Source organism: Maylandia zebra, linkage group LG7 (genome assembly GCF_041146795.1).
Source record: "Maylandia zebra isolate NMK-2024a linkage group LG7, Mzebra_GT3a, whole genome shotgun sequence".
Classification (NCBI taxonomy): Eukaryota; Metazoa; Chordata; class Actinopteri; order Cichliformes; family Cichlidae; genus Maylandia; species Maylandia zebra.
In genome coordinates, this window is record NC_135173.1 from 26,051,025 (window position 1) to 26,069,286 (window position 18,262).

General features: G+C 38.9%; 1 protein-coding gene across 1 annotated transcript in view; it reads right to left on the reverse strand.

Moving 5' to 3' along the window:
- Window positions 1-18,262, reverse strand: part of asz1 (ankyrin repeat, SAM and basic leucine zipper domain containing 1) — a 36,923-nt gene extending 18,661 nt beyond the window's left edge. Inside the window, exons 1-4 of the mRNA XM_004556308.4 lie at window positions 18,066-18,262; window positions 16,861-16,963; window positions 16,571-16,693; window positions 8,633-8,744 (exon numbers count right to left, since the gene is read on the reverse strand). Of these exons, the coding sequence (XP_004556365.3) occupies window positions 8,633-8,744; window positions 16,571-16,693; window positions 16,861-16,963; window positions 18,066-18,173 (446 nt within the window). The 5' untranslated portion in view covers window positions 18,174-18,262. The remainder of the gene's footprint in view (window positions 1-8,632; window positions 8,745-16,570; window positions 16,694-16,860; window positions 16,964-18,065) is intronic.

Consider the following 18,262-nt stretch of genomic DNA (forward strand, 5'->3'; position numbering starts at 1 on the left):
TGATGACCCATAAGAAACAAGACGTTTTGGTACCATAATTCAGACAAGATAAGCAGTTCTATGGCATCATAGAACTGGGGAATTGTTAAAGGTATGCTACCTACACTGAGTATTTTTGATTGATAGTACAGTGGGAACAGGTAGAGATTCCAGAGTCACAGCCCAAACATCTTCAAAACGTCTGCAGGTACTTGTACTGCCACTTTTTCAGCCTTATAGCTTAACAAAATACATTTGATATACCACTATCACTGAATTATAAAAGTAATGAATTCAGTGATAATTGAAAAGTTGCAATAATACTGAAATATTGAGACCACAACTACAGTCTGGATCCTTGCACTCTGCACTAAAACAGCACCCTGCTGAATCAGCCTCTGGACAACGGCCAGTGTTTTAGTGCTTGCAGTATAGCCAGTGGACTTACTGTTCTGTCTGTTGGACAACATTTATGAATGCAGATAAAGTTTTAAAAGATAATAAAAAGTTAAAGAGTCATCTGATGACATGCAGGCTAAAAGAGCCATCAGTCTTGAGTGCTACCTACCGAGTCACAATCACTACACAGTTTTCAGAATTTCAGAACCCTATAGCTTATCAACCAGCTGACTAACCATCCGTTTCAAAGCTACAAAGCTCGAGAAAGAAAAAAAAATAGCAGTATAATCAACCAAAGTCCTTCTAGAAGCAAGTCTCGTCTCTCATCAGCCATCCTGAAATGCATGAAGGCAAATATTTTTAAGTATTATTTAACCTCCTAGGACCTGGCGTCCACATATGTGGACATCACATTTTGGGTTATTTAGACCAAAATACTAAATTTTGCTCTACATGGGCCTGATATCCTCTTACAAGGACATTATATTGCTACTGTTCTATCAAAATGTGGCTCTGATTTTTCATAAAAACAAAAATAAGGTTTAAAAAAAATCTGGTAATTCTTTGTTTTTACATTCATTGGGCCCCAATATGCCCAAATATCAAAGAGAAATTAAAAATGCATGCCGTGGAAGAGTTCGGGTCTTAGGAGGTTAAGTTAAAAAAATTGTAGTGGGCAAAGAAATTGAAAATTATATGCTCAGATTTGCATACAAATTTGATATAATGTGCTTGAAAAGCTTTCGGGCTTGTTCCAAAGAAAGGTGTGAAATTTTCTACCATCATTGTTCGTTCACCCTTAGATTTCAGTTTGAGATTCTTTGAATCCCATGTCTCTCATTCATCAGCTTCATGAATGAAGATAGATTTGAAAAATGATAATTAAAATAGATATATAATCATATGGCAGCTGACATTTCATTTCAGCAAATGCAAATCAGCAAATTCCTCTTCTCCATTTGGTCCATGTACCTTCAAATCCTGCTCAAACTTGACTGATAAATAAAACTCACACTAAAAACGGCCAGGAAAAGGGAAAACACTACAGTGATAAGTGAAGATCACTTATAAACATGTCTATCAAATTCCAGGGAGTCTTAAAACAATGCCCTGGTTTTAACAACTTTAACCTTTCTTGTTTATTATTAGTAGTTATAGTTAGTTATTAGTCTATTGCCTCCATGTGTTTGCTTCCACTTAAACACGGCCTTATATCAAATAACTTCTGCTACAGTAAAGTACGTCCTCTGTCTTATCACCTGTGACTCAAACATAACAGGCAAGAGAAATACATCAATCCAAGGGCTGGGAAAGTTTAGGGGCCAATTTATCACTTCACTTAATTCTTTTATGAGGAACTGTGTGTTTGTCTATGTACGTGTGTGCGTATGTCAAACATTTAGAAAAAAAAACATCAGGAAGTAAATAGGAGGCATTTTAAAGAATAATCCATAATTCACAATTCACATGCAATTATGCTTCAGTTGATTCACAGGTCTAAAACTTAAATAAGTAAACTTTTAGAGATTAACTAAGTTCAACACGATATGTGAGTAAGCCTAAAGGTAAAACTGTGATCGGGAAAGGTGTTTACATAACTGCCAGCAAATCATCTTGAACTTAGAAGTGCCCCTAAACAGAGGTGATGTTTGTGAAACGAGTCTAAATCTGTGCAGCACATCCGAGGTTTTTGCTGAACACCGATGATGATGAGCAGTAAACGCATCAACATCTTCATTTAACAAATTCCCAGAAATCACAAGTTAATGTTCCATGTGAACTCAAACAAATGTGGCAATGGCTATGACAACATCTTTAGTAACATGCCTCTGTGCTCACTAATCAGTGGCTAGAGTGGCAAGAAAACAAGATAGGAAGGGTCATAAAGTTTCTGCTTCCATGCCCTCTCCTATTTTATTTTCCCAAGGGTTGTTATGGTGTGAGACAGGCCTCAAGGTCACTCACAGACCACTTCTGTGTGTTCTCTGTATGTGTGTCCTTCACACTGTGAGTTCTGGACCGTTCCCAAACAGTGGGCTGATCAATATGCAGACAATTCAGTATAAAAATTGTTCCTGCTATGAGGAAGAACAATGACTTCCAGAAATATCTGACTCACTGCACCTTGGTCAGCACTCTCAAATAGATTCCACAATCTAATCTTAAGATTTTACGATGAATAAATTTACATAAGCACCTGGAAAGATATCTTCTCTTTAGTGACAAAATAACTATTGCCAAATAATGAATCTTGAGCAACACCTTTCCTCCCTATAAATGACAGTAAAGGGAAAAGTAACTCATTGCTGCTACCAACCTACGCATAGATAGTTAGTTTGGGTACCTGTGAGGACAGGCGAGCCAAAGTGCAAAACAAAAAAGTTTAAAACAAAAAAGGAATACTAAGAATTACATAAATGTAAAGAAGCAGTCATGCAAACATCTCCAATGTTATAACAAACTCAAAGCACATCACTTTTGAGTGATGCAAACCAACAGAAATTGGTGCCAGTGATGTGAACAGAAGATGAAAAAATGAATCTGATGTCCTGCTGAGAAGGCCTCTCAGCTGAGGTTCTCCCAGACTGTGGATTCTTCTACAGGTACTGAAAATCACAGAAACTCACAGATAAGCCTATTGTGGCTGTTTTGGGCAGCTGGAGAGGTATGATTCAACTTTTAAATACAGACAGGAAGAAAGAACAGAAACAATCACATTTGTAAGACTGATAAGACCTAAACAAAATAGGAGAGGTCTTCCACAAGCTGGAATTTACTCAGGGCCTTCTTGACGTGATGTTCTTCTGCTTCCCTGGGCACTGTGTCTGTGGGGATGGTTTTCGCTCTATGTTGTGGTGTCCTGATGACACCCAGTTTATGCTCCAGTTCCCCCATTGAAAACGCAACGTCCAAATGAACAGAATCAACCTTTTGGGAAATAAGTAAGAACTTCTCTTTTTTTCTATCTCAATGAAGAATCTCGATTTTGACTTTCTGTAGAAAAAAAATTGTTGAGAAGCAGAGATGGGTATAACACCATTCATAAAGCTTTCAATGTCAGCAGACATTCTGCAGCCTCCTTTCTAATTAAAATAAATACTAATACAAAGTAAATATTTTTGCTACATCACAAAGTTTGCAAACCCCTCATGTTTTCCAAACTTTTTGAATGACTGCAAGGAAAAAGCCACTAAAAATGTCTCTGAATGAGCCCTATCCGGTGTGTACATTACCTTTAATGCGTTTAGCAAAGATCAGCACAGTGAAGGTGGAAAAAAAAAAAAAAAAACAGGGGACACATGGAGGCAATGGACCCCACATTGTGCTCCTGCAGGACTGTGAGAGATGACAGAGAATTCTTGTTTACCCTAAAACGGAGGAACGAGCAGCTGGTGTTAATCATTGGTTTGATATTCAGACGTAAGAGACGATGAGGAGGTGGGGAAGGTTTATCCTCTGCACCCACATGAACCTCACATTCTTTTTCTTTTTTTTAATGTTGGGGGCTGTTGGCCCCTCTCCTCATCCCCTCCCTTCATCTACATCCTTCTGTGTCTTGTTACTTAACTTCAAATGTTTTGTCTGAGAAGGAACCAATCAATTTCCTAATGCTACAGCCTGTCTTTTTGTATCAACAGGGGGTTTCAGGTGGCATATGTCGTGCATGTAATGACATTCTGGCTGTGACAGTGTGGCAGAGGATTAGGGAAAGCTAAACAAGGCCACTGGGGGGCTGCACCCACACGTTGACACAGCAAAATTCCACAGATGGTAACAGTAAAAGTGGTTCAAGAATGGTCTGCCCTCATTCTTTTCCATGAGAGGACATTTTTCAAGTTCTTTTCTGAGGCAGGAAACCAGAGTTTATATCCAATCACTGCAGAGACTGATGGATACCAAACTTACCCAGCTTGGGTACGGGGCTTGTATTAATACATGCAGCCATAAATATAATTTAGAATATAAAAGTCAAATTCCCAATGTAGCTGCTTAAGTCCTTAGGGTCAATTAAGACACACCTTTTTTGAGTTTTACGTTTTTTATGCATCTATAAAATATTTGTCATCGTCGCTTTAGCTGGCATTCAACACCTCTTGAAGTTAGCCACAGATGCTTCAATTAAAGCAGTCGTCTCGTCGAGGGCCAGTGTCCTGAAACTTTTCCATGTGTCCCTGTTGCAACACACCTGAAAAAAATGAGTAGGTCATTAGCAAGACTCTATAGAACTTGACTGCATGCTGGATTGGCAACTCCTAACCCTACTCAAGTAAAGTAAATGTAAGTATTCAGAAAAATGTACTTGTAAAAATACTTTTGTTGCACCATGTTCATTTATTTATGAGCTGCTGTAACATGAATCAAATGGCTGAATTGCCACCTCAGCATGCATTCAAGTTATATAGAGTCTTGCTAATGACATACTAATTGTATTCAGGTGTGCTGCAATAGGGACACATGGAAAAGTTTCGGGACAGCGGCCCTTGAGGACTGGAGTTGGAGACCCCTGAATTAAAGTTTCACAATGTTGTTGCAACCAGTGCAATTTGGGGTAACACCTATGTCTTTAAAAGAGCTTTCATTTTTCCAAGGATTCTTGTTTATCTTGGTATGAAATCAGACAAAAACAAAATCGTGGTTTTAGGGAGACCTACAACATATCATTTTGTTTTGTTATGTGCCCAGAGGTGTTTCCATGATTATTGTACCAACATTAATTAATTTCCAGGTCTGTCTTTTGTTCTGTAGCTCTACACGCCTATATTTGTATAATTTACAATTCAAGAATCTATTTATTTCATACTACTGTGTTTTTGTCTGTGTTGACCATGTACTTGATAAAACACAATGGACCAAGCAGCTCCAACACCAGCAGATGACATGGCACCACTAATCATCAAAGAGTGCACAAACTTCACAACTCAAACATCTAGGATTCTGTGCTTCTCCACACCTCTATAATCTAGGACCTATTTTTTAAAGGAAAAGCAAAATTTGTTTTCAACTGCAATGATGACTTTGGACAGGAACAGTCCATGAATAACAATGACAAATGTCATATCTGTTGCCATCTATTGCAAATCTCTTGCTGTCTAATTGACCAAATGTATAATTCAGAAACAAAAAGACACAGCTAGTTAATGTAGGGAGTAACATACTAACAATTCAGTACAAACAGAGTTTTTGTGGCAGCCTGAAATCTGTGTGTAAAATAAAACATTATTTACTTTCAGATTTAGTGTGATGTGTGTATTATATCGCAGTAGATCTGGCAGTAGATTATGTTACACTATGTTACACTATGTGAAACTAAACCGTAATAGGCTGCTATCTCTCATCGTGCAGTTAGAAAGCCTTGGTATGAGGGCATCTCTGAAGTAATGTTAAACACACAGTTTGTTAGCTTTGCAAATGAGCTGAGTTGCTATGATGAGCCAATAGAGCAGGAGTAGGCAACTCCAGGCCTCGAGTGCCGGTGTCCTGCGGGTTTTAAATATCACCCTGGGTCAACACACCTGAATCAAATGATTAGTTCATTACCAGGCCTCTGGAGAACGTCAAGACATGTTGAAGAGGTAATTTAGCTATTTGAATCAGCTGTGTTGGATCAAGGACACATCTAAAACCTGCAGGACACTGACACTCGAGGCCTGGAGTTGCCTATCCCGATCTACAATATCAAATGCTGCGCTAAGACAAAACCAGTGTAATCACTGTCAGTCAGACTGTCAGTCTGTTTTCCAGATTGGTGTCACAGACCCAGAGGACCTGAAGAAGGTGCTGACTGCTGTGCAACAGATGCACCTGGACAAAGGAACAGCGTCAATCCTGAGTGAAATCTCAGCCCTTACCTGACCGTCATTCACTGCATCTTTCACAGTTAGAAACTTGAAGCCCAAGATGCTGCAAAACACATTACAGAACCAAATCATTTTCACAAAGTCTGCTGTTGATCTTAGTAAATGGAAGAAGATGGATCGTTCCCTTGTTCAGAGATTTACAGATGTCGCTTTAGGGAAAGGAAAAAAAAAATAGGGTTATGCACTATTTTACAGATGTTTTTCTGCAGGAAGGCTGAAAAACATCTGTCATCAAAACAATGTTTTTTAGTAATATCCTTTAGTGAAATATTAATTCTTTCTTTAAACTCAATTTCGACATTATTTCATATTAAATATTAAAGTTAAGTGACAAAGATGGTGAAAAACTGATCAGTGGACCGGGGATTTAATTCTGGCATGTTGATCCATTCATACTGTTGCATCGACTGTAAGTAACTGAAGAGGAACGCACAAGACTGGTAACATTGTGAATATTAATTTAAATAATCCTGATTCATTATAACATTCACATATTAATGTTACACACTAAAAAGGCCCCATTAACGCCTACGCCTAATGAGGGAAGTAAAAGAAAGAAACATGAATGTTGCTCTGTGTGCGCACGCTGCTGAGAAAAGACAGGGCAAGCCGAACCTGCTCTGCTCATTGTAAAAAGGAAAACAAGATGCATTTTTATTCAGTTCAGTTTCATCAAACTCCTGATATTATTGCAGAGTTTGAATACATGGGGCTTGACACCAAAAGCTCAGAGCATCAGAACAAAGGCAGTTTTGGCACTGGCCTCACAGCTTTGAGCAATCCGGCAATGCCAATTATGCACTCTTTCTGATAACATCTCTTCCTGATTCCAAATAAACACTTCTAGTGGCAACTGTCACACATTGCCGCAAGGGGTGGATCTAGCAAAGTTTAGCCAGGGGGGCTGATAGGGCATTAACAGGGAAAAGGGGGCACAAAGACATACTTTTCTTTCTTATTCTCATTTAAAATGTCTAGCTTTTAATAAATAATTATCCGAATCTTACACCCAAAGTTTTAATCTGATGTAAAATGTATAGAAGTCCATTACTGTATATAGTAACTATTAAGTCTAATATACCCTAGTAAGCTATAGTACTTTTTCCTTTGTGGAGGTACCATCTGTGCAGTCTGCAATTCTGTTGAAAAAAAGATGTTGAATCTATTTAATTATCCTTGAAAATAATTGATTTCTGTGTATTTTCTTTCTCACTGCATCAAATTATAGTTGATTACATTGATTAAGCATCATGAGGTGGAGGGTGGGTGGTTCCCTATCTATTTTTTTATTTTTTTTGCTGGGAGTTTCAGAACCCTATTAGTTAGGTTGCTTACTCTTTAAAATACCAGAATAGGGAGGATGAAGTAGGTTTAAGTTTATTAGATTGATCAGTTTTGCTGAACTATGAAATATTTGGGTGCTGTGTATTTTTTTGCATACAGGTATAACAGAATAGCTTTAGTGTTTTGTTTTGAACTTGAGTATGAACTTATACAAAAACAAGATATTTAAAAAAAAACAGTTTTATTGATTAAAAAAATACACTATATTGGATTCATATCGGTATCGGCAGATATCTAAATTTATGGTATCGTATCTGACATATCTCTCGTCACATAAAACATAGACATCTTTTTCCAGTTTTATCATTATTATCTAAAAAAAAATTTACATTATAAAATTATTGCACAGGTCTCCTCCCTTGGGATCATAATGGGCTATCCAGAGGTTGAAGGTGCTGCACGCTAAACCTCTGGGAAACCAGGCAACTCAGTCAACTTAATATAGACCTTAATAATTTTTCAAAAACACAGCCAGACAACAGCAAATTTTCTAATTATTTAAAGTAACTAAGAGGTGGTAGCATCCAAAATTTCACACACAAATTTTCAAGGTATCATATCAACACAGCTTGAGGAGCATTTCAGCTGTGCTACAGTGCTTAAAAGCCCGCTCTGTTGTGCGTTGTTTTTTCACCTACACTTCAAGGCTTTGGACCAACAAACTACCAACACCACACTGACTGGGTTCAATTCAACAAAATGTGTAAAAAAGTTTCTAGTCTCTTGCCCACCCTTTACACTCTATGTTTGTTTGTCTGTCTGTCTGATACCCGTCTGTACATGTACATGCCATAACAGGACATTCCAAACAAAACACACAAATATACACACACTGTATGGAGCACAGTGGTGCATAATGCTACCACATGGCAGCTAAACATACGAGAACCATCAAAGGAAATGTGATCCAGCACCTCGTTTTTTTCCTCCCCTGTTCTAGAAAAGTATGAAGTGTTTTTATTTGGCCTACATCAAAACGGGTGTGACTGTGCGTACTGTGTTGAAAATCCCATAAATATTTTGACCTAAAACACATCTGCACCCTCCCTCACCTGTCCACCATGTTGGGGTCAGCATTTCTGGACAGCAGAAGCTCCACGCAACGTGCAATTTTGTCCTCACTGGCAGATGCCGTGCAGCTGGCCATGAGCACCGTCCAGTGATCTGTGGAAAAGAACAACAACAATTTTAAGAGTCACTTCTATTTTAATAAACATTTAGTTTAGCTCGGACTATTAAAAAAATACATTAAAACCATATCAAGCTGGCACCAATTATACACATGTAAAGATTGCCACTGACAATGGAGACAACATTTTTGCTTATTTTGTGGAGAAGATGCAGACAGACTGCAGCTGACAAATTCCACCTGTGTGTGAAACTCATGCCAGGCACGTTGTTGTCTGGTGTCGATGCAGCTGCTTGGACGTGCAACCAAAAAACGCATCCTTGTTTGAGTCTAGTAAAGCTTTAGAGGAAGCATTAAGAACTATACTATATGGGTTTGAAAGCTGATTCATGTTTGGCTGATGCTCGTAATACCATGAAAAGATATCAAAGAAACAAATCAGTTTCAGAATAGTCCAATTTTAGAGACCTCAAATACTACGTTATTGCATTGACAAAATCACTTTCAAGTGATTATTACATGGCCAGTTGCCCAGGCACATTAATGGCTACATTAATAGCGGATGTCTACTACTACTAGGTTTTTAAATGTCTGAATGAATGTCACTATCTGCCCTTGATTTACTTTTGCCCTCACTCTTATTTTAAAAGACCAATTGCCACTATCCAGCATGTTTGCTTGTTCATGTTCCTCTTGTGGCCGTCTATGATAACATTCAGCTGCTCCTTCAGTTAGTCCCTCCACTGTCTCGAGAACATAGTACTACTGCAAGGTGAAGGGCCACTCTAACCAGAACCTGCAACATGTGGATGCAGAGATCACCAAGCCGAGACTTAACAAGAACTACTGTCACCAGCTGCTGTTCGTGACGGTTCCTCCTGTGTTCCCCTCTTTCCGTTTCTCACTTTGTGTGTGATTTTGAACCTGTTCACTCTTTTAGATTTCTTCCTGTTATATTTTGAAGATAACTTCCCTCCTTTCCTGCCGTTCTTCTTCCCACTCCTGTTAACTTCTGATTAAGTTCATCTGTTCCTTACATCCTTTAAATCTGTGTCTATTCCTTCAATCTCTGTCAGGTCATCTTATTTGCGTATTTGATATGCTTTTGTCCCCCTTGCCACCACTGAGCAATGCTTTGGGTATTTTACCATGGATAAATAAAAACCCCTAATTGAGTCCCTTAAAATTAAACTTGGTTTTCAGTCAGTGTTCTCTCAACTACTGCCAACATTTTTGCTGTAATGAAAACTGCAATACTTGAATTTAAAAGTACCCTACCTGTTTACTGAATGGTTTCTTCTGGCCAGTAGCAGTGAAGCTCATGTTTTTGCACAGGACAAGTGTTCCTTCTGTCTCATGTTTGTTTTTGAAGAATTGTGTAGTTAAATCACTGTATTTACCTCTTGGGGAAAAAAAATGGTATGCTTCTAATTTATAATTACATTACTTGATTGATGATTTGCAGTGATATAGAAAAGGATAAAATATCTGAACCTGGATGGAGCAATGGAGACTGATAGCGGTTTTATCTGGCATCAGGAAGTGTGGCTGCTTTTATGGACCCTTTGACTTAGAGGATTTGTCTCCTTATCTTAAACTGATAAAAGTATTCTAAGACCTGTGGCAATGCTCTCAATTCCTGGTTTGTTCCGGTAATGAGTGACTCTCTAACTTGTGTGCTTCTAAATGCGTTTAGATGTTTCCCTGTATGTGTGTTTGTGCGCACAAATACCTAGGTCTCTACATCTGTATATGGGTTTCTGTGTCTTTGTGGCTGTGCATGTTTGGCTCCATATCTGTGTGTGTTTATATTATGTTCGTGTGGGTGTAAACCAGACTGCCTGGTTTGCGTCTACAGAGGCCTGGAGTAAATAAATCTGAGGCCTGAGAATAAGTGAGAGGGCATGACAGCAGCATGGTGAGCTTTATCAATCACTAATGCATTCCTCTGCTCAGCATCACTGCTTGGACAAATGCTATCAGGATCTGACCACACGTCAGCCCTCATCTACTCCATTTAATTGTTTCCTTCACCTGCCTGAAGCAGTGATTGCCAAGAAAACTGTGAAATCAGTCACACACAGTCCAACTCAGCATTCTGGACTGAGAATTAATTGATATCAGATATCAACACACTGACGAGTGCCGTTGGTCTTGGGTCTGGGGACTTTTAGCAGACAAATGAGGTTTTTTTTGGTGGACACTCTGGGAAATTAAGAATGGAGTGATTTTAAATATTTTATAGTCAAACTGACAGGGATGGAGAGAAAAAAAAGTTGCTGTTTTTATCTTAATCTGAGTAATTTTTAATTTTGGTATTTTTAAACTGAAAGCCAATCAGTTTTCATGGCTATTGTGTCTGCTGGTATTTGGGAGTGCTGATCAGAATAAGAAAATTCTGGAGTGGAATTTTTAAGGTTTGTGCAAAATGTACTGTACGTAAAATCACACCAGATAAACCAAGTGTGCTTGGTTCTATGCTTAATATTTCTGGCTAGTGATAATGCCTTTAGGTGAGTAACATAATTTATTTACAAGAAAACAGACATGAGAGATCTGATGCATTTATATTGTGGATGATTCGACTTAAGGCCCAAGCAAAGAAAGCAGGGAACTATTTAGGAATGATGACTACATCCATCTTTTCCTATAAAGTGGGGAGAGTTTAATCTATTCCAAAATCTTTCATCAATACAAGCAAACTTCCCAGAATCAGATGTCAGTCAGTGCTAAGCTGCAGCTTTGATTCTAAAAACAGTCCAATTTTTAGAGGTCAAAGGTCCCAATTACTGTAGCTTTGTTCCTTTATCATAAAGTTACATTCCATGTGATTCACTAGGGAAAAAAACTAGAAAAAACATTTTTACCAAAAACTAAACACAGATTCATTACTATCTGATTAAAGTAGGCTCAACTTTCATATCTCCACTGAAAACCATACATATATACACTACAACACGGCACTCTTTGAACTCTTTAACAAAATGTGTTTGTGGTGTGTGCTCCAGCTACAGAACTGCAAGAGGATACGTGGTTTTATGAGTGTAAAACTGTAAACCTTTTAACATGGAGGCGTTCTGCTTCCTTGGTTGTTTCATCCAGACTGATCTCGAGCCAACAGATGCCTTCAATTTTTCTTGCTTTGGGATGAGGGTTCAGCTAAAAAGAACTCAAAGGATCAGCAGTGTGTTTCTGCAAGAGTTCCTCACTGGCGTCACAGCCGTTAAATAATGTCAGATGAAGCATAGCGGTGCATAGGTCTGATTGGTTTCCTGATCTTTGGCTTCAGCAGGTGAGGAAATTGATAAAACGTGCCATGGGGGAAAAATAGCTCGACACCAACGCAACAGACTATTGGGGGGGAATTAGGCCAGGGTGTTTAATATTCAAGTCTGCAAGGCAAAATGAAGGACTATTGTCTAATCACACCATCTGCCCTTCCTGAAAAGCAGTGGGTAAAAGATTGCACAGGGGTCAGTGGGCCCTACGGGTGTTAATGTTAATGTTGACCATCAGTAAAAAGTAGTCTGCCTAAACTGTTTGTTTTTTTTAATCTATGTAATTGTAAGACTCTTAAAAGATTAACACTCAAAAAGTTTACAACTACTACATATTATAAAACAAAAGGCTGTTATCATGAGTTTAAGTTTTAAATTTCCTTTGGTATAGCTATGAAAGTGCTGAACCAGACGCATTTAATGAGATCTCGCCACTTTTATGATGATATAGGTACATTTCGCAGAACTTTGACACAGAGTGGCTCTTTGCATGGACAGAAATGCAGAAATGTCAGTTATGCTTGACTGTTAACACTGGTTAGCAACATATATATATATATATATATATATATATATATACACACATACATATATTGGTGATTTGCATATTTGCACTGCCAAAAAGCCTTTTGCATAATTTTTCTTGTAACTGCTTTTATCCTTTGACTTCTCATACTGATTTAAAAAAATATTTTTAATTAAAAAAAAAAAAAAAGAGGTAGGATTACAGCTGTATTTAAAAATCGAACAACAAACTCCACTGACTCCTCTCTCACTGCTATGTCCACTATAGCTCAGGGAGAAGTTGCTGTCCCAAATGGAGCAGTTTAAGTATCTTGGTGTCTGGTTCACAACTGAGGGGAGAGTGGAGCAGGACACCAACAGACAGGTACTGCATCTGCATCACCTGTCTGTTGTGGTAAAGCCAAGCATGAAAGCAAAGCTGTTGATTTAACAGTCGATCTATGTCATTATCCTCACCTGTAGTCACAGGCTTTGGGTAGCTGGCAAAGGAATAATAGTGAGATTATAAGCAACAGAAATGAGTTTCCTCTGAAAATTGGCTGGGGTCACCCTAAAAAACAAAAATGGGACCTTTGTCACTTGGGAGGAGCTCATAGGTAGAACTGCTACTCCCAAGTGTCGAAAGAAGCCATTTTTGAGGTGGTTTGGACATTTGACCATGGCAGGCCCAGGACATGGTGGAGGGATTACATCTCTCGAATCGTTTGAGAATGCCTTGGTTTCCTACCAGAAAAGCTGGAGAAGGTGGCAGCGGAAAGAGACGCCTGGGCATCTCTACTTAGATTGGTACCCATCTAACCCAGACCCATAAATAACCCACGATTTTAGGTTATTTATCACTAAGAATACCCATTCCTTAAAAAAAAGTCCACTTCAATTTGATCTGGTGACAAATTTAAATGACTCTCACATCTCTATTTGCAGACAATGAGACAGTTAACACTAGTGCACACTAATGTTTTACCAAGTGTCTATGTCATGCAATTTAAAGAGCTATACAAGCCATCACATCAGAAATAAACAGTAACACAGAGCACTGAGGAATAAAATAAATATGTTAATATAGTCATTTCACAGCTCTGTGTGCTTGTCATGATCAAATGCCCAAATCAACAATTTTCTGCAACTTTACCGTTTAAACATATTTGCAACCACAGTATTGCATTCTATTGTTTTATTTTCGTAACATTTCATACATCTTCATCTCCTGTTCTTTTGATTATGTTTCTGATCGGATTAGGTGTCTCTTAAACTGAATTTAGATTGCGTGCAGAAGAAGAGTCAAATGACATGTGAAAATCCCTTTTTAAGTGGGCATGCACAGAAGCTGAAACAGAGAGCCTACATTAACAAAGACAGTTGATAACCACCACTGTTGTACCAATTCTCTCTGACCGTGGTTTTAGGTTTTGTAATAAAGCACAGTGGTTCTCAAACTGTGGTACACGTACCACTAGTGGTACTTGGGCTCTCTCTGGTGGTACGCGGGAAATCTCCAATGTTTTTTAAGATTCAATAATATACCATTGTGGAGGTATGCAAAGACGACACAAGATTTCCCCGGGCTCTTCTAGGAGCCAGACTCAACCAGAAAACATCTCCCCTAGCGCGAGTCCTCCATGAAGAGCAGCCTTTCCCTATCGCCAGCGGTCGCAGCCGCTACAGAGCACCGGCGAGCTTCTCCGGGCCTTAAAACTGCAAAGGCAGCAAGGCGCTGTCACGCTGATGGTAAAAACACAGCCCTTTTACGCAATGCTGCCATGCCGCAATCCACTTCTTCTGCGAGTGGGCGGTAATCCTTCGTGGCCAGCAGCGGGGAGTTGGCGAGGCCAGCTCGCACTGGCATCTGTCAGAGGAAGATGTGAGTGAAGAGGAATCAGCTGTCATCCGTTCCTAGCAAGGACAACATGTTCTACATTTACTCGAGAGCAGTACCATCACCCAGGCCAGAGAGAGAGAGAGGAGTTTCTCGGCCCGCTCTGCATCGGAGAGGGAGTGGCACTGCAGCAGCAGCACCTTGACAGCGGTTTATTTCCCCTGGGTGGGAGGATCCTGGAGGAGGGTCATCACAGGGCGGGTGGACAGTGGATCCAGCGAGGCCACCACATAAACTTATTTGCATGGTATTTAATGCCAGCATTCGTGGAGAGCAAACTGAGCTTCGGTGTGCACGAATCACGAAGGAGGGTCGTGAAGCCAAAAATCCGGCAGCTTAACCGCCACAGCAAAAATTCAAACGTACAGCTCTGCTATCACTTCCGACATAAATGAAGACAGAAAACTAAACAGCAGTGGCGTTTGTAGGGTTGCTGAAGTTTGGCTAGCTGGTATATAATGATGTGCTGCGTGGTGGCTAGTAGGGCTGCCACAAACGATTATTTTGATTGTCGACTAGTCACCGATTATTTTTGCAATTAGTCGACTAATCAGATCATGCATCCATTGGATGTAAAACGTACAGCTTATTGCACCAGCATGCATCTGCTCTTATATAACTATCATTAGCTTACAGCTGGTATGTTTAAGGTATGTGCTAACTAAAAATAAAGGCAAGATGATAGTTTATTAAATTTTATTGAAATTTGCAGATTGTTTCAGTGAAGTTTAATAAACTCCTTGCTATCTAAAATATAACGAGACACCGGAGTATATTCTTGAGCATCTCACACTTCTGATAATCAGCTGTCTGCTTGACGTTTATTCAGCTGTGTAAAAACTATAACTTTAATCTCAGCCAAACCGATTTACTCAGGAATAAATAAAATACAAAAAAAAAGGCAAACAATAAAATTTTTAAGTTATCTAAGTGACTTATATATGTTTAACCTGAGTAGCAAAAGACGGCGGTGGGTTTAAAAACGATTTGCCGGGAGTCCGGTGTTCACACTGGCTCTAGTGAGCTTTGCCCCCGGCTAGCTATCAAGCTAGTGGGTAACAGACGTCGGAGCGCTTTTAAAAATATGTGTTGTCTTGATAAACTGAGCAGATATTTGAGGTTTACACAGCTACATTCTCGCCTGAAAATATCTTAAACGTTTATTTTGTGACCCAGAAAGAATAATAAGAGTAATATTAAAACTAACTAGCTGCTGCCATTGTTGGAAACTGAGCTGGGCTGCGCTATGAATTCTGGGACACAGCTTCTTCTTCGGGGTTTAACGGCAGCTGGCATCCTTGTACATGCAGTGCTGCCATCTTCTGTTTCAGTCCGTTATTACACTCTTAAATCCTACTACTTATTCCTGCGTCTTTTGTGATCTTACAAAGCGTCAAACAACGCGTCGACTATTAAATCAGTCGTGACTAGTCGACTAATCGTGGCAGCCCTAGTGGCTAGCTACACCGCTATGGTTAGCATAATATAAACACAGTGAAGCTGGAGGATGAACTCTAACTTTTTTCCACTTAATAAAAGTTAACATGAGGGTTCCCGAAGGTTAGGGACAAATGCAATCGCATGGCAGGATGATGTAAACGGACCAAACTTCAGTCCGGAAAACAACTGCAATATAAGGTTAGTCATTAATATACTGCTGCATGGGTGTAGTTACATCATAAGGTTTTAAAAACTGAGCTTTAAAATGAATAGTGATAATAAAAACCGAGAGAGGCCGACAGTGATCACTGCCTTTTTTAGGGGCTTGTTCAGATTATATAAAAAAAAGATACAAAGCATTAAAACATGTTAAAAACACAACAGCCTTAATAAACGCAGAGTAGTTTGGACCTGGAAAAAGGTTTCATCAGGTCATCACTTAAAGATCGGATATCTCACCTGCTGTGAATCTTTTAATGCAGTACAGTTGTTATTATTATCACTTGTCACATCCTGTTTATGACAGTTAAAATAAATAACATTCATATAAGAAATAAAATTGTCTCGTGTAAACTGTATGTGGCGTTAAACAGGTCTATACTTCTGTACTTCAATGTTGGTCATAACGTGGTACTTCACGAGCCATATTTTTTACGAGGTGGTACTCACTGCGAACAGTTTGAGAACCCCTGATATAGCAAATACAAAGAAATTCTGGCTATGTTGAACAAATTGTTTTAACCTTTGCTGAAATTGGCACTGGCCCCTCTATCCAGAAGCAGTTTGGCCAGGTCATAGTTGGCCACGCTGACAGCACACATAAGTGGAGTCCATTCAAATCCAAGCCTGGTCTCCACATCCACACCTGTCCACAAAAAGCCACAGCAAGCAAGACAATCAAAATAAATTATTTTATATGGATTAATAGCAACGTTAAACAAAAAATCATATATAATTGAAGAATTGTTAGAGCATTAATGCATTATTTAGAGACAACTATAATGTGTGATACAAAAAAAATGAAGTGCTTGCCATTGTCCAACAGCTGTTTAACAGTGTCTGTGTCTCCGTTACTGATAGCTTTTTTCAAAGCTGACACACTATCTTCTCCTTGTTGTTGAACAGCATCCAGCTCCTGTAAAAATATGGAACAACCATAATCAATAAAAACTGATTCCTTCATATAAAAAAATGTTAGTGCCTCCAAAAGAGTTTGTGGCCTTGCACCAAAGGAAAATCAAAAAGAATATAGTAATGTGTATGTGTGTATATTGTTTTTTCCTTCCTTCATGTTTTAAAGTTAGGTTACAAAGTCTCTTCTGACTCATCGGGATAATCGTAATGCATAATCAATTCAGATGACCCGTTTTAAGCAATGAAAAATCTCAATTTATGTTAACGGCATTGTGTACATGTAAAAAAGTCATTATTAATAACAGTCTTTGCTTTACTCAATGTCTTTAGCTACTGTATTTATCTATTATAGAGAACTACTAGATATAAAGCTGTGATGCTCAATATTTCATTTTGACTTATTTAACTTTCATTTTTGTAACCTTATTTAGCCATTTTTGTATATTCTGCTTTCTTGGGCTACTCTACTTTATTTCAGCCATTTGTCTTCTAGAGATGGTACTTTTTTCAGCAACTGTAAGTGTATGTGAAAAGGCTCTGTAACACCTGTCACGTATGTCTGTGGGTGTCCTGTTGACTGCTGACACACAGTGTGTGTGAACCTCAAGTTTTATTATTTTTTAGCAAATGTAGCGATTTTTATATGGCTCAAAATGGTAAGTGCATCCATTTCCTGATTTTTTTAATCCATTTGACTAAAAACACTTACCCCTGTGTAACTTAAACCAGCTGGTAATTAGCATTTATCCTATATTTATGCATGTAGGAACCCTGCCCAAGTTACAGCCATGTTCATTTTTAAGCAGCCTCTGAACAGCAATTCAAGAACACCAAGGGTGAGAAAGAGCGGCAGTTGCACAAACTCCTGAAACTGAACTCTTAACAATAATTAAAGAAAACAGCAAATTGGTTTTCTTTGTATGTTAAATTAGCTTTCTACTACAGTAAATAAAATAAATAAAAAACAAGAAGAAAGAAAGAACATATGAGGTTCGTTAAGTTAGCTCATGTTAGACACAGAGGTTGCAGCTGTTGCTAGTTAATGCTATCACTAGCAGCATAAAGGCAAATGAGAAAAGATGGAGGGCGCTGGTGTTGAGAACCTTAATGCAACCAGAGGTTTTATCCGAATAAGGCGAGATGTGCCACTCAGCTTCGCTGCCGTCGCTTTCTTCTCCAGCCGCAAAGGCATAATCCATGGAGTTCGCCATGATTTAGCGCAATAGCTCGCTAAGCATCGGTCAGAGTGGACTCTACAGGTCACACTGGAGAGACGTTTGAGGCTGCGCACCATGGCGAC